Here is a 23,691-nt window from a genome sequence, read left to right as displayed (position 1 = left end):
GATGCTTCTGGCAAAGGCCTGATCTTGTGGTCCCTTTTAGTGAGGTTTTCTGGCCCTGTTGTCCTTATCTTAATGAAAGTATTTCTCTAAATGTAGTCTACTGCCTGCCTACTTAGAGATCACCAGAAGGTTTGCAGCATTGCAGATTCGTTGGCCTCTCTCCCAACAGCTCCAAACATCATCTTCACAAGTGTGGCTGGGGACCTGCATGTTCACACTCACAGGAAATACATACACATGTCATTGAGAACCACAGACTGCAGAGCAGAGCAGGTGCCTAGAGTTAGTTCAGGGGTAGATTTTGCCACTGAGGCAGCAGTGCCTAACAGGGCCTTGATGGGACACAAGGCTTCCTTTCCTGGGGGCGCGCTCTCTGGGAGGATAGCTCCCCCCACAATAAGGACAGTGTGGCAGAAAGGGGTGGAGAGCCCTCAGGAGAAAGGAGAGGAGAGACCTGGGGCACCTACCAAACACCGTCAGTGAGAGCAGGAGATTCTTCCCCAGCTTGTCGCACATGCGCAGGCCCAGGTTTCGGTGCTTCGGCTCCTCAGAGCTGAGGTGGCTGTCATGCATGCGCACTTCCACCTGCTTGGGCATGTTGTTGGCACTGCAACAGAAACGAAGCGCATGATTAGTGACTCCCTGGGCTGGGGCCATAGGGGTCTCCTGAGGGCAAAGTAGGGGACAAAAAGGGAGTAATAGGAGTGCAACTGGATTCCAGCTGACCTGCAGAGCATATGGACACTTGTACCCCCACTACCCTGGATAAGAAAAGGAAGGAGAATAAAACTAGTGGGCTTTCCCAAGAGTCACGCCTATGCTGAGTGTGGGAAGCGAGTGTCTCTACTCCATCTTACTGGGATAGGCTTTAAAATCTATAGGACATTAAGTTTTGAATCCAGATAGTCAAGTTCCAAAATTTGAGCTCTTTATTTCTCTTAATGGTGGGGGAGGGGAGTTTTTCAGGAAAGTTGTGGCCTGAATTACATCAAAGCTAGAATGCCCCCAAATTCAAATCTTCCACATCCTACACAGGTGAAAGCCACACCTGCAGGCAACTCAGGCCTTCCCTCTGTTCTGGAAAAACCACTGTATACAGCTAAGAGCAAGTTCAGTCAATTGTGGTTTTGAAATGTCACTTGTATAATCAGAGCTCTGCTACACTGCCCATGAGTCAAGGCCACTCATGGTCAAAGCAGTATGGCTGCAGGCAGCGTTTTGACCGCTAACATCTTCAGATGCCGCTTAGCCATTTTCCAGATGACCCATCCCGAGTGAACAGCGATCGATGGATCGATCAATTGTGGGCGCTCAGTAGAACCCCTGAAGGGGAAGTGAGCACCTTGCTGCCTCCTCCCCTGCTGCAGCACTTCCTAAGCCAGTAAGGTTTTTAGTACGAAGTGTGCACATTCTCACTTTGAGAGACCGAGGACATGTCCGGTGGCTTCTGTTTACACATGCCATCATTTGGCGGATGAGAACAAAACAGAGAAAAAAGACTGTAACACCTGGAAGGACACATCATCGACAGACGGCATGACAAGGAAGCAGGGTGTTACCCTTGCTCCGGTCCTCTTACTAGACTAGACAGACCCTCGTGGAAGTGATGTCCACCTGCAGAGGGGTGGCTTGCCAGCAGCCGCAAGACGCTAATGGGGAGAGTAGGGGCTGGTCTAGTCCTCTCTCTAGCACTTGCTAGCTGTGTGGCCTAGTGTTGAGCGTGTGCCTCTCTTTCTAACCGGAGGCACCGGACAGGGCTCTAAAGATCTCTAGTGTGGGAGGAGCCAGATTACGTTATAATCCCCAGGTTATAATATGGCGAAGGGAGGATCTGATACTCCTTCATGAAAATTCAGTGAAGGGGGACTGGAGGAACAGCTCAGTCAGTACAACGCTTGCCCCGCCAGTGGGGAGACCTGAGTGTATGGTCCCTAGAACTCGCATTAAACATCTGGTTGTGATGGTGTACATTGGTAATGCCAGTGCTTGGGAGGCATGGGCAGGCAGGTCTCTGGGGCTTATAGGCTAGACAGTGTAGGCTGTTAGTGAGCTCCAGACTAAAGGAGAGGCCTCGCTTTAGAAAAGAAAGACTGACAGTACCTTTCACCTCCACATGCAGACATGTGCACACACATGTGCACCCATCCACCTGGACAACACACACAAACACACACACACACAAATGTTCAACAAAATACACCAGCATGGTGCCTGCCATGGGCGGTTTCTTTCTTCAGAGGGCAGGAGGGAGAGACAGGACCCATCAAGCTCCTGGCAAAGAAGCCAGTAAGGGAAAGGACCTATCCAGTTGCCCAGAATCCAACAAGATGCTGAGAAATGAGCTCAGAGCTGAAACTTTGGCTCAAGCACAATGGCTCATTTTTCATAACAAGCTGTTTAATGTGTTTGCTACCAAAATGCCCCCAAAACCAGGAATAGTACTTCATAGTCTTGACAGGATACTCAGATGAGAGTATCCAAAACCCAAAAGCTTCTTAGTGGCCCCTATATTCTACTTCCTACATAGCTGTTTCAGGCAACCTTTGACTTCCTGCCACGTGTGGGCACGTAGGGGCACTCTGATTACCCACAAAAAGAGAGCAGTATGGCTGGCTCCCTGTGCTCACCAGGGTCAGTGAGCAACCGGGACCACTTCCTCACTGCCAAGTGGTAACAGGAAGAAGGTGCTTCACGCAGCAAGCAGAAGAAAATGATCAGAATGACCTCTTTAGCATAGACAGTCCATAGTTCTAGGTGAACATTTGGGCTCTATTTCCATTTTCAAACAATTCTCAGGACAGAACTGTAAATTTAAACGAAGCTCAAAACTTAGAGAATGGCCAGTGAGGGATGGAGGCCGCACACGTTCCAAGATAGTGAGCACACTCTCTCAGTCAGTTCCTCCCCAAACTCTGCCAAGTCCTCCCTCAAGATCGTCAACCCTCTTGCCTTCTGCTTTGAGTGTACCCTGATGCTATGGAAATTAGAATCAGACCCACTCTCTCTATTAAAACAAGGCTAACAAGTACTGAAAGAAACATTCTGGCAAGTTCCACATGGTGTCATGACAGCATTCCGCATCAAGACAGCCACCACCAGTGGAAACACTCAGACATTAGGTTCATCTGCACCCGACCCTGAGAGGAGGCTCTGTGCCTGTTGCACACATGCCTTTGCTATACAAAACTGCTGCCGCTGGCTTAATAGTTTGCTTTTTCGGGTGTGACAAAAATGTCCCAGAAGCCCTGAATCAAAGCAGCCACATCAAAGTGGTAGCTTCAAGATGTCAAGAATCCACAAGTGCTGGCTTAGAAGGTCTCTGACTGGCTTCCTTAGAATTAAGCAGATGTTCCAGGCACGTGGAAAACACGTTTTAACATATAACTTTATTTATTTAATTATTGTTGTTGCTGTTGTTATTATTGGGGGAAGGGCATCATGGCACTCGTGGGGAAGCCAGAGAACACCTGTCATGGGGCAGCTCTCGCCCCCCACCATGGGTTCTGGGGGTAAATTTCAGCTTGCTGGGCTTGAACAACAAGCCTTTTTACTCAGTGAGCCATCTTGCCAAGACGGAAAATAATTTTTAAAGTAAATTAGAGACTCAGTTGCAGTCAGGGATGCAGGGAGCTCCCCTCAAACTATCTGCAAAAATTCTGCAGCCAACTGTTGCATATCTCAGACCATATAGGGAGCCTATACAGGAGAAGATTCTAGAATGTTAACGTGAAATGTTAATACCAAAGATTATTCTATACCATTGTGCAGAGCTGCTTCTGAGGCTACATACCTTTAGCACATGTGCATATGCTGACTACTTGGCAAATAGCAGCAATACCAAGGAACATGCATGGATTCATTGACTATCCATCATGCTTCTGACACTATGCTCAGTGGTGAGTGCCTTTGCCTAGAAAAGGGGAAGAAGTGGGCTGGACTGTAATTATCTGCTTTACATCTGTGCTATGATAAAGCCCTACATGGGTTGCCACTGGGAATCATGAGAACTGCACTAACCCAGGTTGGGAAGGCATAAGGGGTGTTCAGGAAAGGTCTCGGAGGGGCTGATTCCTGACCTGGATCTTAAATTCCTGAATCCTTTACCAGTCTGTGAGCCGTGAGAGAGCAAGCCTGTGACCTTCTACACAAGCACTTGCTCAAACAAATTGGGAAACGAAAAGATGCCCTCTTTCTTCTAGGGAGGAAGCCTTTCTACAGCCGTCAGCAACACGTTGTTTCAGCATGCTCTCGCTATTCTTGCCTTTAGTCCTTGAATTTCTTCTGGGATTGCAGGGTAGTCCCCATTCTGGAAGAGCTACTAAGAACGGTGCAGCAAAGAAAAGAAAGCCAGACCAGAAAGCTCTTGCTCTCACGGTGTGGACATGTCATGGGAGAAGGACCAGATGGTGATGGCACTGAGCAGAAGTAAAGACATGATTTTATGTCAAGTGGTCAGGGCTGGTGTCATTATTAGGACACGTGAACACCAGCCTGGAGGAATGAGGAGCCCCTTTGAATGAATTATGAAGTTTGTTCCCAGCTTAGCAAGTAAGTAGAATAAATACAATAAGGCTACGTGGACAGCTGCCCTAGAACCTAAAACTCCCACCAGATGAAAATCCTTATGTCTACATGTTAGATTTTAGCATGGGCACTGATTCAGATGAATATCAAGTAAGTAGTGCCAGGGCCTATCACCATCATGAAAGTGGCAGGGTTTCAATGCCTGTCCCAACCCCTACTGAGATATATGGCTACTAAAAGGATGGACAGACAGAAGGCCGAAGGTCTCAACAGTGTAAGGGTTTGCTTCCAGGGCAATGAACAGAAAAGGCAAAACCTGATCTATGTAGTTCCCCTGGATCCACACAGTCACTTCAAGTGTGTGTTCATCTTCTTGTTAATGTCCACTCACTGTGCAAAGAGAACAGGGCAATGAAGAGGAGTTCAAACACCAAGGCAGGGAGTTGGGGTACAAAACCCCTTAGTGCCAAGTGTTCTCCACCACTCCTACCCCATCCCCCGAGCTGCAGAGACTGTTAGTCGCTTCTGTTCCTACTTAGGTACATCCTGGATGAAGGAGCTGGCAATCATTTTTGAACATTGGAGGCTGGCTCAGCCAGACCTCTCCCTTGACCTCCATTGCCTAACAAAGTAAGGACACGTGACAAGAAAGCTGGGGGTGGAGACTAACTAAATCTTTACAGCGAGCTTACAATTTCTTTCAACCTTGGCTTCTCCACTGTATTGTTTAAACAGCTGTGAATTTTGCGATTATTACCCAGCTCCTTCTCAGGCACATGCGCGCAAGTCCTGTTTCAATGGCAAAGCCAGCTTATCTTGCAAACCGCGCTCCGTGACTCACAGGGAATGCATAATGGAGCCATGCTACGTTTTCTCTGTCCTGCTTTTCATTAGCGATCAGTTTTCCTCGCTCTGCCAAGAGCCTCTAATAGCGGGCTCGTTAGATGTGGCGTTGGATTCCCGTTTCCTGCTCCACAGTCTCGTGTCGCCTCATGTGGCACCAATTCTTTTTCTCCTCCCTCACTCTCTCAATGAGGTGGCAGGAGAACATCCCCCCAAAATACGGAATTAGCTTTGCCTAGAGGTTGTGAGGCTGCAATGCACCCTCCATGTGCCCTCCACTGCCCAAGTCCAGTGCCAGGCCCGAGGGCCTGGGAAGACACAGTGGGGCACAGGCATCTCCAAATCACTTTCCTGGGAGACCAACCCTGACGAACAAAAATTATGTTTGCTGGGGGCTTTCCCCTTTGTGTTTCTGCTAGGGGTACTTCTTCTGAGTACCATATACTGTGTGGCAGTGAGAACAGCTAACACTGTCCGTCAGCCAAGATTTCCCTGGCTCCCCAAAGGACACTCCGTCCTTGCCGGAAAGCACCGTGAACTCTAAGATAGGCTGGTATTTTTTGACAGCATGCCGAGTCCCTCCATGCTTGCTTCTTCCTATGAGGCTCGGCTAAGAGAGATAGTGGTAGATGCTCTGGCCAAGAAGTCTCTCTCTGACAGTTGCTGTGTCTTCACAGACCCTGCACATATCACCTAAAGATCTACAGACTCCAAAGTCTCTCTCCTCCAGTCCCCTTTTCTAATCCTTCTCCAGCCCTTGTGCCCATTCACCAAGCCAGAGACAGGCTTTCTGGAAAGGTCCTGCTGAGCATGAGTTACTCCAGACTCCACCAGGAGAGCACTTCCTCTAAGTAATTTAGGCTAGAGCACATCTTGAGCTGTCCCAGGTGAGTAAGCTAAGACTTTCTGGGGGATAATATTGAGAAAGGCAACAAAAGAGATACATGGCCTTAAATGCCTCCAATGTTTCAAGAAAACCATTACAATATAGCCACATTGAGTTTTAGTTAAGCCCACTTGGCTAGAAAGTGATGATTTTTCTTTAACCAAATAAGTGGGGCCCAAGAAGTTCCCACAGTCTTTAAAGTGGAACGACCAGGCAACCTCCTGAGGAATATCAGAAAAAAAAAACCTTAATCATTGTTCTAGTTTTCTTTTTCAGTGATAAACTGTGACCCAAAGCAACATGGGAAGAAAAGAGCTCATTTCATTCACACTTCCAGGTAAACAGTCCATCACTGAAGGAAGTCAGAGCAGGAACTCAAGCAGGGACCTGGAGGCAGGAACTGATGTAGAGATCATGGGGAAAACGCTGCTTACTGGCTTGTTCTCTATGGTGCTCAGCCTGCTTTCTTATACCATCCAGGACCACCTGCCAGGGTGGCATCCCCCATAGTAATCAGGGTCTCTCACATCAACTACCAAAAGAAACTGCCCTACAGACTTGCATACAGGCCAATCCTAACCATGTGATTTTTTTCAGTTCAGAGTCCTTTTCCCCTAACCACCCTATCTTGTATCAAGTTGGCATAAAACAAGCCAGCACACCAATGAAAGAAACCTCTATACTATTTGGAAATCCTCTCCAGAAGAGACACTTAAGATTATCTTGACTTCACACATCTGCTATTTCCATAAAGACTTACTCACCAAGGCACAGTTAGTTTCTACAGTCTGGTGAGGGTTGGGTTGAATGTCTGACCATTCCAAATTGGGAATCACTTCTAAAAATAAGGATGATGCCATGGCCTGGAAGCATGCTGGCCAGCCTACTCCCTAAAGGCATACTTTCAGAGTAATTGCTACGCCCCTCTGGTTCATGGAACATGAGAATATATCTGAAAACTTCACACAGCTCCAACAAAGTAGGGAGACCATAGGGCATGTCCTGAGCCACATGGTACTTGGCCTCATTTCCAGATGAACAAAGGCCATGTGACTTCAGCAAACTGTCTCCTCTGGCTGAAATACCCTTGTCATTGCTCCGTCCAGCTCAGCCTTCTTAAGCTAGCAGCTACTTCACCTTCAAACATAGGCATGCTTTCATCCAAAGGCATTCATTGAGTCTCAAGTTCAAGTTTTAAGTCGTCCCTCTGCAGGTTACTATATCACCTGTGCTTTCAAGGCCTCTCTCACAGTTTGTGGCTAGTTTTCCACATGGGAAGATAAATGTTGGAATAAGACTCTCTTATATATTAGCTTTCTCCCCACATGGGCATGATTGCTGGAAAAATAGTATGTTTAATGCTATATGTTGGATGGATGGATGGATGGATGGATGGATGGATGGACGAATAAAAAAATATAATCTAGTCACAAGTTCTGTGTGATACTCAGTTTTGAGAAATAGGATGGTCCAGAGGTCTGAGAAAGGGAGAGAAATGAGAGAAGAAATGGTAAGCAGTAAAGTCCTATCCTACAAGAAGCAAGGACGATATGTATTAGAAACACCAGTGGCTAGCAGGGAGGGCTAGGTCAGTGCACAGCCACCTTCTTTATCTACTGGTAGCTTTGGTTCAGCTGCCCTGCCCTGTGTAACTTGTTACAGCTTCAGGAAGCTAACATAGCATCAGACCTGAAAGCATTTCTACCTTATCTTGTTTGCTATTTGCAAGAAGCATGAGAGGTGAGGTGACAGACATAGAGAGTCCCCTGTCAATACCCACTTATCCCGTTCTAGAAATCTCTTCAGAGAGGCAGTATGTCTACCAAACTGACTTCTCAGCATCCCTTACTGAAATGCCAACAGAAACCTTCTAGATCAGTATTTCTTTACTTTCCTCTTTGAGCAAATGTCATGCTGGATGAACACAGAATGAAACTACCCCTTCCTCTTAGTGCCAGTGACTGTTTAAAAAGCTGGTAAACAGGCTGCTTCTAAATAGCTTCCATCGCCCAAGCAAGCATTTCACTCTTCCCAGAGAATTGGTGGTGTTTCTTATTGTATCTTTCTTATAAGCTATTAAATTGTTGGCTATTGATTGGTTGGTAATTCAGGTCTTGCTGATTCCACCAGTCAATTCAGCTTACTGCCTACATGCTCAGTTCTCAACTACTTTGATATGCTAATGTTTCCGTGAATGAGGCACTACCAAAAGAGTTGTTTCTATAGAGGAAAAGGTTATTTCTCAAATGCAGAGCCTGAGGAGACAGCTCCATGTTAATGCAGTAGAGTACACCTTCCTTCTTTATCCATTCCCATGTCCACTTAAAAATTTAAATGTGTGTGTGTGTGTGTGTGTGTGTGTGTGTGTGTGTGTGTGTGTGTGTGTAAAAACACAAGGGTAGGGTGGGGATGTCAGTGCATATGCATGTGTCATAGCACCTGTGCAGAGGCCAAAGAGCAACATGGAGTCAGTTTCCTCCTCTCACCATGTTGGACCCAGAAATCAAACTCAAGTTGTCAGGCTTAGAAGCAAGAACCTTTAGCCACTCAGCTGTCTCCCAGGCTCCAATCCCCACTTTTTTAGTCAGCAGAGGCAGTTCATGGAGTTGGAGGAGGTAGTTCTCACCTAGAACAGAGTTCTCATAGACTCTTTGCAGTTTTACTTGGAATGGTTCCTTCCCAAGCCCCCAATCTACTTCTCATGCCTCTCCAATCTTACATTGTGCAATTCATCCCTGTCGTATGGGTTGCTTCATGCCTCCATGTCTGCCCTACTAGACCACAAACTCGACGGAAGAAGTGTAATTACTAGCCCAAGTCCTGGGTATCTATGGATGGATTCTGGGACTCCTGAAGACAGCAAAATTTGTGGATACCAGAGTCCCTTATATAAAATTGCCTAGTATTTACATGAAAATCTACACATCTTACCCTGAATCATGCATAACACTAATGTGAATGTGCTGTGACTTGTTATTCTGTGAGGTTGAGAAACAATGACAAGCAGAGGGGTGAGGTCTGTACATATGCACTACGGGCATAATTTACTAAAAATATTTTTGACCCATGGCTGACTGAATACAAGGATATGGAATCAGTATTAGGTATGAGGTGCATGGTTACAATTGTTTGAGGGAGTAATGATTTGGGGTGTTAGAGTGGTCCATGTCTATGGGATCTATGGAAAGAAGCAAGGGAAGGAATGTTCTTCCATTGTCAAGCATGGAGTAAGAGGCTCCTCTGATAATTATGGATTCAGAGTAACACACAAAAAAAACCTGAGAAAAGATGTCTGAAGCCCCTTGGCCTACAAGTACAACAGGAGTCCCAGCAGCATCTTAGGATGTTGCCAAAGGCAACAAGGGCTTTTAAGTGTAGCAGGAGGCAATGGCACCACTTTGTATGCACATCCTAAAGTTATTCTAACAGAACCACACACCAACAGCCCTAGAAGTGGTAAAAACAAACAAACAAACAAACAAAAAAACAAAAAGAAAGAAAAAAAACCACCATATTGGTCACTGGATCATCAATACTTGACTCCTAAGCAACACGGTTAAAAGGCTTTCATTCCAAGTGTCCCAGAGGAAAGATTTCTCCTGCTCAATTTATAAAACCTTCTGTTTAGAGTGTGGCAAACTCTCTTCATGTGTCAATGGCTTACCTGGTTGGCTCTTAAATTATGACACCCAAACTAAGATCACATCTGTCTTTGCTGAATCCTCTATATTATGGCATGCACAGTGTCAGGCATCTATTGGGTGTTGAGTAAAACTAGAAGATTGAATTAAACATTAAGACAAAACACAGTAATGGGGGTAGATGAGGTCTGCAGTGTTTCTTGAAAGGAGACCTCTGGACTCAAATACAGAATTGAGTTAAGACAGAAATGTCAGGCTTTTTGTGCCCTGCGCATCCTTTCCTTCTTCCTCCACCCACACTCTCCCCATCTGTCTGAGGCTCCATTCAGCACTCACTGAGTTTCCTGTTCCTCATTTGAGAACAGACCCAGCTCTGTGGTCCATTAGTATGAGACTGATATCGTCTTAATGGACAGAAGGAGAAGAGGGTTACATTGCACACTACCCAGAAAACGTATGTGGTAAGGTTTCATTTGGAGCTCTTTGGTCCTTTCCATATTCCATTGTGCAAGCAAATCATAAACCTTTGTCTGGAAGTGGTAAGGGTACCATGTTGGCTCCTGGATCAACACTTGACTCCTGAGCAACCAGGTTAAAGGCCTTTCATTTTAACTGTTCTGGAAGAAAATTTTGCTCCTGCTCAACTTAGAAACCTTCAATTTGAAGTTTGGCAAAGGGTTTGCCTTGAATCGGTGGCTTACCTGGCTGGCCCAAGGCTGTTGCTCTTACATTTAAATTAACAACACACAAAGGCGGATTGATTTCATTTCAAAAATCTGATTTTTTACCTCTCTCAAAATATGGAAAACAGAACCAATCTGTAACACACTCCTGAGTGGTAGCTAACAGTTAGAAATGAGAAGCAAATATCCTTAAGAGTCCACTACTGCAGAGCAGTGGTGGTGCTCGCCTTTAATCCCAGCACTCGGGAGGCAGAGCCAGGCAGATCTCTGTGAGTTCAAGGCCAGCCTGGTATACAGAGTGAGATCCAGGACAGGCACCAAAACTACACAGAGAAAAATCTGGTCTCAAAACAATAACAACAAAAAAGTCCACTACCACAGTCCTCACCAGTCCCCATTGCCTTGATAAAAAACACCAAGTGTCAGTTAACATTTATCAACAAGCACCCTGTGCTGTTTTCCTAACAAAAGATAAATTGACTCCTGCCTGCCTCCTCTGAAGTTAGGGGCTCTTTCCCCACTGAGTTCTATCATTGTATGAATGAGACCATCCTCTGCATGCTCAAACAAAATTCCTGCACACAAAGTGACTATGTATTCAACAGGAGACAAAAGTTATAACAGTGAATTCTCTTGATTTTACCACAGACGTCACATAATTTATAACTCTGAGTAGCTTCCCTGGGGACAAATGTGAAAACAAAAGTGATCTCACCTTCAGAACAACTCAGAAAGATCAACATGTGGCTGGCAACTTATAGGGAATGGAGGGGCCTTCATCTTCTTCTCTGCCTATCTCATTATCAACAGTTCAAAATTAGATCTCTCTAGAGTAATGACTCAGTGTGTGCTAAGACACCCACCCATGACATCAGGCTTCTCTTTGCAAGTTTACAGTGGTGGTAGGTGCTACAGACTGTGGGCTGGCCCCACAGCCTACAAGGGCTGTCTTGACAGCAGGCATTTGCAGCATCTCTTAAGACAGTTGGTTGGTACACTGTGAAGAATGGCTGTTAGTCATCTTATTGAAGAGGAAGCAGGGTTTACTAACTTGCTTTTTGTCAAGTAGCTGAGAAAGGGTAGAGCTGGGAATCACAGCTCTGCTCTGTCTCCATCTAAGCCCAATTCTCTTCACTGTAGTATGGTGGCTACAAGAACCTTGAACTTCAAGGTGAGAATAATACACATAGATGTTGCTTTAGTTCCTGGATCACAGACCTGATCTCAATTATCCCTGTGTGCGTGTGCATGCATGCATTCATGCGTGCGTGCGTGCGCGTGCGTGCGTGCGTGTGTGTGTGTGTGTGTGTGTGTGTGTGTAAGGAAGAATTGTTTTGTTTTGTTTTACTGATCTCAAGCAAGCTTCTCATTCTCTGGTCTTACTGATAAATGCAATCTCAACCTCATAGCTGTTAATTCACCACAAACATCCACAAAACTTAAGAAAAGCAACATGCATGCTTCCCAAGATGATAGCCACCTAAGCTTCAGAGCAAGTGCTTCAAACCTAGACACAGCAACTGTGTTTGCACAGCTAGTACAGTTAGGTGAGGTCACCAGGACTGAGCGAGGCTCCAGGGCTACTCTGACCTGTAATCATCCCTCACCTTTGGTTCTCAGGTGATGCTGAAAAGCTTGGACCAAGCATGACATTCAGCTTAACCCTTGTTAAGAGCAATGTTCAGAGGATGAGTTTGAAAGTGCTATTTGCCTCTGAATGATTGGGACATCATGTTTTGGAGAAAGGATGACCCCAGCACTCGTTCTATAGCCAATGCAAAGCAAAATCCCATCCGGTCCCTTCAGCCCTTCGTCAAAGATGCTGATGACAGATTTCTTGATGCTCTCAACACAGGTCTCTCTGAGAGAGACCTGGGTAGATCAGCTTGCTAACATGTGATCTTTTATTTAAACTCATTTCTCACAGGATACATGAGGACATAAGAATTATACAAATTACCAGGTGATATTTGGATATGTGAACATATTGTGAAATGTGTAGACTGAGTGAAACGTACCTGTCTCTTCAAATACTTGTCGTTCCTCTTTGGAGAAAGCATTTAAAAAATCTTTCTTATAGCTTTATAAAACATACTGTACATTATTATTTTTCTGTCACGAATAGATGTTCTCACTCAGCAGGTTGTGAGGTACTGAAGATGCTGTCAACAACTGAGCTTTGGGAGGCAGTGACTAGTTTCTGCTCCATCCTCAGAATAGCAGCTCTATGGACTGGCAGGGTAGGGATGTGTTGCACTATTATTATCCTCAATTTATGAAGAAGGAGCTAATAACACTTAACTTGCCTAAAATCACCTACAGCAGAATCAAGGAGGAACTTATTTCTCCAACTTCAAAAGCTCAGGTTTTGATACTATTCTCAAGTATTTGGGTAGCTGACTCAAACCCTCCTCCATCCTCTGATCCTATATTTAAACCTTCTGATCACCTGGACAGGAGTTGCACATTCATGGCTCAACATGGAAACGTTTGCTGGTCTCTGGTTTAGAAGAATGGCAAACCAAATCCTCAATGCTACCTAGTTCTCTATAGCACTTGGGGATCATAAGACGCTAAAGCTTGTTTTCTTGATTCATGAAGATCCCTCTTTGTACTGGAGCTTGTAAGTGGATCTCAGTGATGGCAATGGGGGATGAAAGAGCACAAGGACCCTCGAGTGCTGCAATCACTGCAGAGCATGTGCTTAACCAAAACCGAGGGAAAGTTTTCCAGAGTTGTTAAGAATTTGATGAGTAAATCTTGGGGCACACAAAAGTTCCCACAGGCCCCTCCCTGGCCATGGAGGACTTGAGGGGGAATCCTTACACCAGCATGCAACCAATCTGAAAACTAGCAGCTCAGGCAGTTCCTGCCTGCTGAGCCAATTCAAACAAGCAAATTGGGTAGTCAGCGAGACAGTGATCAAGCATCCATTCAATCCTGTTTTCAAATGCATTGAGGGGCGTCTCATAGTCTTTGTGTGAGACAAACATCTGAGTCATGTTAGCAGCAAGGAGTTCCCTTGAGTCATGTAACACCCGCCAATCCCAAATCAGCTCTTTCCACTAGCTTGAGGACATGCCAAGGCTCTTCACAACACTGTCACATTTCCAGACATCAAAGACTATCCATCTGTGTACACTTGGGTCCTAAAATATACTATGCATCCCAGATGCCTGGAAGGTGGAGGCCCTCAAGACTGCAAAAGGGCTAGAAGAAACAGACACATACCCCAAGACTAGCCCCAGCTTAATGTGAACTTGTGCATGTGACACTTTTTATCTGAGCCTTGGGCTCATCTATTTTTCTAGGGGTGGGGTTGGGGTGTATGTGATCATGTGTAGGCCAAGGAGGAATACTGAGCATCCTTCTCTGTCTCTCTTCACTTGATTCTCTTGAGACAAGGTCTCTCACTGAACCTGGATCTCATCATTTTTTTTGTTCAGCTAAGCTGGCTGCTTAGTGATTTCTAGTGATCTTTCCATCTCCCCTCTTGCCTGCCCTGTGCTGTGCTTATGGACAGACACACGGACACTGGAGATCTGATCTTTTGGGCCCTCACATTTGCACAGTAAGCACTCTTACCATGTTGAGCCATCTCCCCAGCTCTTAGGGCTCAGCTACAGGTACAGTGTAGCTTTGGAAGAGGGAGCCTTTCACAAACACAGAACTGCTCTCCCCAGCAGTATACTGCATCTCATGGGGCAATTTGGAGTAAGTATTATAATAAACAAAGAGCCCTTCACTCTTTCCACTTAACTGGAAAAAAAAACTGTTGGGGACAAAGTTGACTGCCTCTGGTAGAGTGTTTGGTTATCCAGCAAGTCATCATATGTAATCAGGCTGTTTCCCTAAAGAGATCAACACTATCAATTGGCAATTTTCTGTGGTAAGGAATGAGTTAGGGCAGACTTCCTGAAGCCCAGATTTCATGGATGGAACCCAGATGCAACTATCCTTGCCCAAGGGTATCTTCTTATATGTTACTTTGAAGAAGACAGCATCCAGGAGATGTACAGTATACTTGATGTAAATAAAGCCATCAGAGACATCTTTGGTGGGTGGGTCAACATACTCCTTCCCTAGCTGAAGAACTTGATAATGAAGTCTGGGTCTCAGATGGGTATCCCCTAAACTCACAAGGCCCTCTGTTAGGAGTGTACTGGTCCTAACACAACCTCAACAAGAGATTAAATTCAAGCATTTTTGCATATTTTCCAACACAAAGAGAGATGGATAGGCTGTCCGTCTGTCTGTCTAGATAGATTCAAAAGAAATAGATTATGTGTAAGCATAAATATATTTTATTGTACATATGAAGATTACAATCAGTATTTCTGATTGTATCAAATCTCGGTTGATAGTGGCCAGGGAGAACTCCAGGGGTATTGCATGTGAGGAGAGGGTCTCACCAATCACTACTTAAACTTTCACATTCTTCTACCATTTTACCATGTAAGTCTATTACTTTGTAATATTATGATTAAAATTTCAGAGGAAATTATCATGAATATATTCAACAGCACATCTTCTTCTTGGGGATTAGCCATCTCTCTACAGTCCAAAATGTTACATAACCATAACACCATTTTCTCAGTCTATCTGGGTAGGCTTTTGTTCCTTTTAAGTTTGGTGAAATCTGCTGTTGTAGACACACTGATGAGAGCTCTCGGCTCACATGCCATTTCTCCAAGAGAGAGAAGGAACCATGGGACCCAGCTCATGCCAGGCACATGTCACATGTGACCTGCTCTTTTGGAAAATACCCCAGCTCAGTGCCAAGCCACAGCAAATGAGAAAAAAAAAATGACATAAGGGAGTCCAAAAGTCCAATCACAAAGACCCCACTCCCGGTCCATCGGGGCACAGCAGGGCCAGGACAGAGCATCCTTGGCATAGAGATCAAAGCACTGGCCACAGTCTGGCCTTGGGTGCACCTGACATCCTCAGAAAAGGCCAAGCTCCATGTCTGCTTTTCTGAAGGAAGTGGACAAAGTTTAGACTTCGATAGAATGAGACATGAAACTACTCAGCTATATAGTCTTCAGTAAATCACTCTAACCCCCCAGAGCCTGTTTCCTTATCCTCCCTAGGGGAGTCAGGAATCTGTTAGGGAGGTGATGTTGTTAGGTAAGTGTGTGCTGCACCGTCACCAATCAGCACTGCCCACCCTTTTTCTCCTCCACGGCCATCTCTGAATTAAGGGGGATATTCCTTGAACAGTCAATGACTGAAAGAGACAAAATAAAACTCAGTTCAAAGGAATGCTTGGACCTCCTAGAAAACACCACCAACTCTGAAGTAGCACTCTGGACTCTTACAGAACAAGTGGTATAAGGGTTACCTCAGTGTTCCTGTGCCTTCTAGAATTATAGTGTGGCGCCTAAAGTCAGAAGGAAATTATATAAGCACAATTCTAGAACATTAGCAAACACAGAAGAGAGCAGTTCAAGCAACCAGTGAGTAGAAGGCTACAGTGAATGTCTTTGAAGCTATGAACCATTACGGGAGATGCATACTGAGTATCTGGTGGAGAGAGGGAGAGGGGATTGTGGGAATAATTTTGAATTGAAATATCATCAGATTGCCAAATTATCTGGACAAAGTTTGGGCTCGTTCTAGAGCAGAGTCTTGCAGGTCCTCTGAATTGCTGCACATTGGCCCTCAACAGCTGTTTAGAGAAGGTCGGCAAGCTCGAGCCACAGAAGTAGAGGATAGACTAGAGATACTGAGACTTGAAGTAGACAAGGAGGAGCAGAGATGAGCCTTGGGATGGGGGGTTTCACTGACAAGGTGGCCATTAACTACCAACCCACTACAATAAACAAAAGTATGCTGTGACTACTATCTGCATGCCAGCCTTGGAAGAAAGGCACTTCTGGAATGGTCCTATTAATGTTTGAAATGACATTGAAAAACCCACCAGTACAGAGCAGCACAAACAACGTGCAGAAACTTTTGTCACATTAGAACTCAGGAGCAAGCAAGTGCAAGCATCAACCTTTGCACATTCCATTGACACAACATTTTCAAAAGCTGATAATGGGAGATGGGAAAAGTGGGAGTGGGTAAGAGAGCTTGATATATAAGCATGAGGACCTGAGTTTGAATCCCTAGCACCCATGCCAAAAGCTTGGTCTGGCTGTGGCACCTGTAATTCCCATATTGGTGGGGGCAGGGACAGACAGATCCAGAGAGGTTGCTGACTATCCAACTTTAATTAACTCAAACAGTGAACTGCTACTTCCCTGAGAGACTCTGTCTCAAGGCCATAAGGTAGAGAGAGATAGAGGGAGTAATGTCTGCATGGACCCATACATTCACACAGTCATATGCATGGACACACATACACACCATGCATGCACAAATACCACACACACAATTGCACACACACAAAGAGAAGAAGAGAAAAGGGTGGTAATTTCAGGGCTGGGGAGATGTTTTAGCAGATTAAGTGCATGCCATACAAGCTGAGGACCTAAATTTGGATCCCCAGACTGAAAATCTGAGCACGGTGGCATGCATCTGTAACTCCAACACTGGGGTTGAGTCAGGCAGATCATTGAAGCTCAATGGCCAGCCAGCCTCACTGATCTGATGAGCTTCAAGTTCAGTGAGAGATCCTGCTTCAAAAAAATAAAGGTGGAGGGAAATGGAGGAAAGACATCTGGTCTACCTCTGGCCTTCACGCACAGGCACATATATGTACATGCATGCGTGCACACACCTATACTAACAAGTGCATACAACACAGAGACACACAAATGTATATACACAGATAAGAACATCTATTATGAGCAAAAATATAGATGTTTAATGTGGAAGTCCAAACAGGCACAGGAGCTGAAGAGCTTTCAGAGTTTCTGTCAAAGCATAAAGTATGTGATTGGTATACAAAAATACTCTCCTTACAATTTTAGAGAAATGTATGTGTTCATAAATTGTCTAGTCTTTGAAGAACTATTTCTGTGGTAAAAACTGGGGAATAAGGTAAAGTTGGGGTATGGATGGTTGAATATATTCTATATATGCTGATGAAGCACAGACTAAGGACCCCTTAAAAAGATCACCAGTGAGCTGGCATGGGAAAGTATATGAGATGGCACTTTACATGGAGATTGAAATCTGTGTGTATGTATGAACAATTGTATACATGGAAAGAAATTCTGGAAAGGAAAGGGAAAAAAACTATTGGCAGTGTTGCCTCTGTGAGTGGAAGATGATTCTGGAAGAAGATAAATGAAGAGAATTATCACATGTTTTCCGGAGTTTTAAGTAGAATTGCATTGTGCTGTGTTTTCATTTATTTAGTTTTGAGACAGGGCCTTCTACATAACACTGGACAGCCTGGAACTCACTATGTGGACCTGCTTGGCTTCAACCATCCTCCTGCCTCTGTCTGCCTCCTGAGGGCTGGGATTTCAGGTGTTCATCACCACACTCATCTGGACTTTTCCTTTTGAAACAATGTTGCTTCTGCGTTGTGCTGCACAGGTAAGACTTTTGTTGAGAATGGTTATTGGATCAGCTAGAATGGAAGAGGACTTCCACTTTGAAAAAGATGAGTCTAAGAAGCCACCGGTACAGAAGCAGAGGCTGGTAACCCCTGGCTGATGGGTGTTCTCCTCCCTCCGGCTCACTAGGTACAAATACTGACAAAAGATCATTTTCTGCCCCAACAATCCAGAGCTTATGTGCTTGAGAATCAAAGCAAACAATGTGCCTAGGAGGGACGGAGGATAGTCTCTGACAGCAGGTGCCTCTCAGCAGAGTGTGCAACCTCTGCATTCTCCACTTCCAGCAGGAAACATGGCATGATCATTTCTTTTAAATTAGAGAAACTGCAAAATGGTTTCCTTGTCTTAATTCTACTGTTCCCCCTTCAATAGCAGAGCTGGGAACACCCACTCATGAGGGAGTTCCAGATAAAAGGACACTTGCCCCACACTGGTCTTGTTCATGCATGTTCAACCACGGCACAATTTCTGAATAGAGTAATAATAGCTCTAGAGTGTGACTGGAGTTCACAAGTGGAACTCTTATCTGTGTCCTGCTCTGCACTCATCATGCAGCCTCAAACAAGTCACCAAAACCACCACACACACACACACACACACACACACACACACACACACACACACACACACAGCAGGAAGGAGAACACTCCAAGTTACCTTGTGTATTAAGGACTGAAGAAATTCACAAACATTGTGAAATCTCTCTTGAAGGCTGCTATGCATAGATGATCAAGTGACCATTTCCTAGCAGAGAAAATGTTTGGGACACCAGGAATTTATCTGAGAAGTGGCCTTGATGGGAATTTAGACCTTCTTTTTCAAGCTATAAAAAAAGTTTGAAGCCCAAATATGATGAAAATTGTATTAACCAACATTATAATAATTTCTTTATTCATGAGCCCACTCAACAGATATCATGAGGAATCTGCTTTGAGTCTGGCCCTGCACTGCCTGCCAACAGCAAACACCACAGGGACACAAATATTAAAGGCAGGTAATGAGAATGACCCATGGGAGTAAATACCACAAAGAACACTGTGTGGATGGTAAATAAAGCCAACAGTTATGGGGACATAAGGAGGCTGGGGTGACATTTAATGCAGACATGAAGCAACCATGTGGAATCTTGGAGAAAAAGCAACAGGAAGTGCCAAGACCCCCAAAGTGGGAGCAAGCTTGGAAAGTTCTGTAATGGCCTGGAAGACCTCCAGTCAATGGGACCACTTCTTTGCTAAGTTTCTTGGTCCATCCCTCATGGGGCAAAAGCAAGACTAAAGGGAAAGGCCAAACTCCCTCTGCAGACAAACTGGAAGAATTCCCCAGACACAAGACCCTTCCTGTTGCCTTGGCTAGAGGATAACCCAGGGTAGTGAAGACCTCTGTCCTAGGCCAGCTCACTGCTATGCTCTAGTAGGAGAGGTGTCTGGAGTTCTGAGCTCTGTGACAACAGGATCAGATTCCACTGCACTGAGATGCAAGTGACCTGGAGTCATTTGTTGTCACTAGGCAGAAATGAGAAAATTGAACCATCTCATGAAGCTGAGCATCTCTGCTTCAGGGAGCAAACAACCGACCTATAATTTTACATTGTCTATAAGTGGAGTAAACATTGCAAGAGTAAAGATGATGGTGAGGATGTCATTTTAAGTACCATGCATAAGCTGTTTTAAACATCATACTGAATCTAAACACACACACAAACACACACACACACACACACACACACACACACACACACACACACTGGTGATGTACAGCTGTTCTTCATGCCAATATCATATACACTACTATTCCAGGAGGATGCTTGGTTCCCAGCCTATCCCACCTCATAACTCTCACTAAACCCCAGGGTTCCAATTACAGCTTCACTGTAAAACACCCCAATAAACATTGCATGCCTTGCTGCTGTTCTTACACACACAGCTATGTTTCCCTCTCTACCCCTTCTAAACCAACCACAACATGATTTGGGAGGGTTGGAGCCTCCACTGGCTGTCAGGAGAGCATGACAGAGGCAGGGATGCAGAGGACCAGGAGTCAAGACTTCCTACACTAAACATATTTGAAATACCAACCAAAGGCAGAGACTAAAGCTGGTAGGGTAAAAAACATGCCCCTTACCAACAAGACTCTAAACCCACTTCAAAAACAGAAGATAATTGTTCATTATATGGTCTTCAAATTATACACATAATGTGCATTCTTCCCCTAGAGAAAGCTATAAAAGTGAAAGTGAAAATCAGCACTCAATCCCACGGTCAGGAAAATGTAATGCTCAATGTTTATACCAATGGGCTATAATGTTCTGTCCTCATTTAAATTCATTCATTCTTTTAAATCTCACAACCATTTTATAAGGCTGTGGTTGCTCTAAGACCCACTTTTCAGATGAGACCACTAAGGCACAGATAATGTAAGGCTCCCAGAAAAGGAGCTGAAGCATAAATCTATACCATGTTCTTAGTGCATCTTGGCTGCTGCTTTCTGCTTGAGACACCCACCCCACTCCCCAGCTCCTGCTGCCACAGGTCCAGCATTGCAAAGAGGATCTACGCTTCAGCTCCTTGGTTGGTTCCTACTGCCAACCCTCCAGCCTCAAGGGAGCCTTTCTAAGAACAACATGTTGTTGATTGGATAGCTGTCCAGACAGGAGGAGAAGCCACTGTCCAATCAACTTCATGAACATACACAGAATCAAGGGGATTTGATGGCGTGGAGCCAGCCCTGACCACGGTGGGTCTGATGTGGTGGCAGAGACATCACTTAAACAAGAGAATAGCAGATGTGGTCAGAGTCCAGGCTCTATTAGGGCCTGATTATCCGATTGTCACCAGGGGCTCATAAGATGCACTTCCTAACCATTGACTATGAGAGTAAGAACCACGGTTAGTGGCACGTGTTCCCTTCAAAAAGCATAAAGGAGATAGGAGTGGCTTTCTCCGTAAATGACAGTGAGACTCATGGGCCAGTTGGCACTACACAGAGAGAGAAAAGACAGTGACAGTTTTACTCCAGTGGCCACTAACTGACATCATGCAACTTGGACCCAGGTAGAACAAGGCCATATGCTTTAAGCAGGCTGAGGGGAGAGCTGTGAGGTAAGTAGGGTCGGACGATGGAGATGACCCAGTGCCAGAGGAAGGAGTTTTGACTTCGGAAACTCGGTTGCTGGATCTGGACTAGGGAGTCCATGTCATCAGGCTCTAGTTAAAAAGTTGAAACAGCCTAGACAGGAAGCTGTCAAAGAGAACTCTTAAAAATTGGGACAAGGATACTGAAGTGTACCTCTCCACAACTGATGGCTTCTGGTGGGGGTGGGGTCGGGAAGGACTCAGTTTTCTTTAAGGCGCTGGCCACTGGGAGTTTGACCATGCTCTAGTGAGTATATGGGCAACACAAACTGGACTTGGGTTTTTTTCTTTTTTCTTTTTTTTGGGGGGGATCACATGGGTGGGGTGCAGACCTGGGAGAACTGGGAATCAAGTGTGGTTAGAGTGCATTATGTGAAATTCTCAAATAGTCAATAAAAATATTATGTTGGGGGGGGAAAAAACCTGAACAAAGGCATCCACTCTCCAAGGGAAGGTAAGGAAAAAACAAAAAACAAAAAAAAAAAACCTTAAGCCAGGCAAGGCCTAAATCTATAAAACAGCTACTTCTGAAGGGAAAACCCACAACAGTCAGGCAAAAAGGAGCCGGAGCCGGGAGAGCTAAAGCATTGTGGCGTCTCACAGATCAACTATTTCTGGCTTTTGAATATACCATTGGGGGATTCTCCTCATCTGTCCTGGCCATACTGATGATTTCAGTGCACACAGTCTTTTGAGCAGGCCCCACAACCCTATTGCAGTGGCCTTTATGTCACTTTAAAGACAAAAATGAATTAAAAGCAGATTTTTCCTCAGGGGCAAAGTCCAGGTCACTAATAGCAGCTGCCTGGAGCAATGTGTTGAGAAGGATTCTGGGGTGGACTTAGACTCATTGTGAATGGGTCCTATGTTTAATTAGCCAGGTTGCCATACACACAGCCTTGAGGCCCGTCTATCAGTGTACCTATGATGGCCATGCTTGCATTGTGGAGGTGGGCAGATCCTATTTCCTTATTGGCCATCCAGCCTAGTTTTCCTGGTGAATTCTAGGCTCCTGAGAAACTCCGTGACACCCAAGGTTCCTGAAGAATCAGAACAATAGCATAGATACATGTGCACACTCATGCACCTGCACACACAGCATCCTCCTCATCACACATCTGGCCAGATGTTTCTGATCTCAGCAGGTGTCTCTGTGGTCTATTGACTGTGGGTTGGGAGGAGATAGAGAAGACAGTCTTGGGACTCAGGAAACTTAGAGCTGAGCATATAAAAAGATCAGCACATGCCTTTAATCCCAACACTTGGGAGGCAGAGCCAGGCAGATCTCTGTGAGTTCGAGGCCAGCCTGGTCTACAGAGCAAGTTCCAGGATAGGCACCAAAACCACATAGAGAAACCCTGTCTCTAAAAAAAAAAAAAAAAAAAAAAAAAAATTCCTGCTCATTTCATACTTATCTTTTCCAGATGTGTCAGAAGTCATATATTGTTTGGAGTGGTTGCAAAAATGAACTTCAGAATGAATGTAGTTATTGTACAAATCCCAGCTCTACCACTGAACAGAAGTGTGAGTGAGCTGTTCAGTGTCTCTGGCTCTGTTTTCCCCCCTCTATGAAACGAGAGCACTGTATGGGGTCACCTACTCCAAGGGGTGAGTACTAAGCCTAGTGCCCCAAAACCCATGTCTGAGATGAACCAGGAAATCTGGATGGCTCACTCCTGTTTTTCATCAAGACAGACTGATGGTCAAATCACCAGAGAACATACCCAGACCCTAGAGGCTGAGCAACCCTCTGCATTTAGTTCTTACTATAGTTTGTTTTTCAAGAAAAATGAAGAGCCTAAGTGACTCTCCTGCCCTGCCTTGCAGTATCCTGTAGGCATGGGAGACAGACAGAGGCATCACCTTCATTGACTGTCTGCCCCAAGTGCAGCAAGATGGGATGTGCTTCCCAGCCTTTCTCTCTCTAAGTCCACACAATAACCCCAAGACACATATGTTTACTCGAGGTTAATTGAGAAAATAGAGAGGCTGGCATTGTGAAACTTGTTCAAGGTCATGTGGCTAATAAATTGCAGAACTGGGTTGCAATCCCAGGACTCTAGGGCTGTCCTGTGCTCTGTCCAGGCTTCTGATTTGAGCTAGACCTGAGCCTCAAGCACCTGGGGATCTTGGCAAAGATACACACAGTGATAAGATTTCACAACTCAGAAAGCTTGGCTTAGGCAACTAGTCCTTTGATGATTGACTCCAATAGACTTGGATGACTGATCAAGCCTGATTAGAAGATGCCTGAGCTAAGACTCAAACTTCTCTTGCATCTGGACCTACCAGCCACTGAAGCCCCCCTCAAAGCTCAGCCAAACAATAAGGAACTGAAGATTCCATTACTTCAGCAACACTAATCTAAAACCTGCCACCCCTCTGAACACATACCCCAAACAGCTAACAGGGTTTGTTTTTGTTTTTTAGAACTCAAAGAGTAATTTCAATGTCTTTTAATTAAGT

The 23,691-nt window shown here is 45.0% G+C and overlaps 1 protein-coding gene across 1 annotated transcript in view; it reads right to left on the bottom strand.

Moving 5' to 3' along the window:
* The window catches only part of Slc1a2 (solute carrier family 1 member 2), a 121,928-nt gene that overhangs the window by 46,116 nt on the left and 52,121 nt on the right, over nucleotides 1–23,691 (bottom strand). Inside the window, exon 2 of the mRNA XM_036183600.1 lies at nucleotides 468–607. Within this exon, the coding sequence (XP_036039493.1) occupies nucleotides 468–607 (140 nt within the window). The remainder of the gene's footprint in view (nucleotides 1–467; nucleotides 608–23,691) is intronic.

This window comes from Onychomys torridus, chromosome 4, assembly GCF_903995425.1.
Source record: "Onychomys torridus chromosome 4, mOncTor1.1, whole genome shotgun sequence".
NCBI lineage: Eukaryota > Metazoa > Chordata > Mammalia > Rodentia > Cricetidae > Onychomys > Onychomys torridus.
This window is presented reverse-complemented; position numbering and strand designations above follow the sequence as displayed.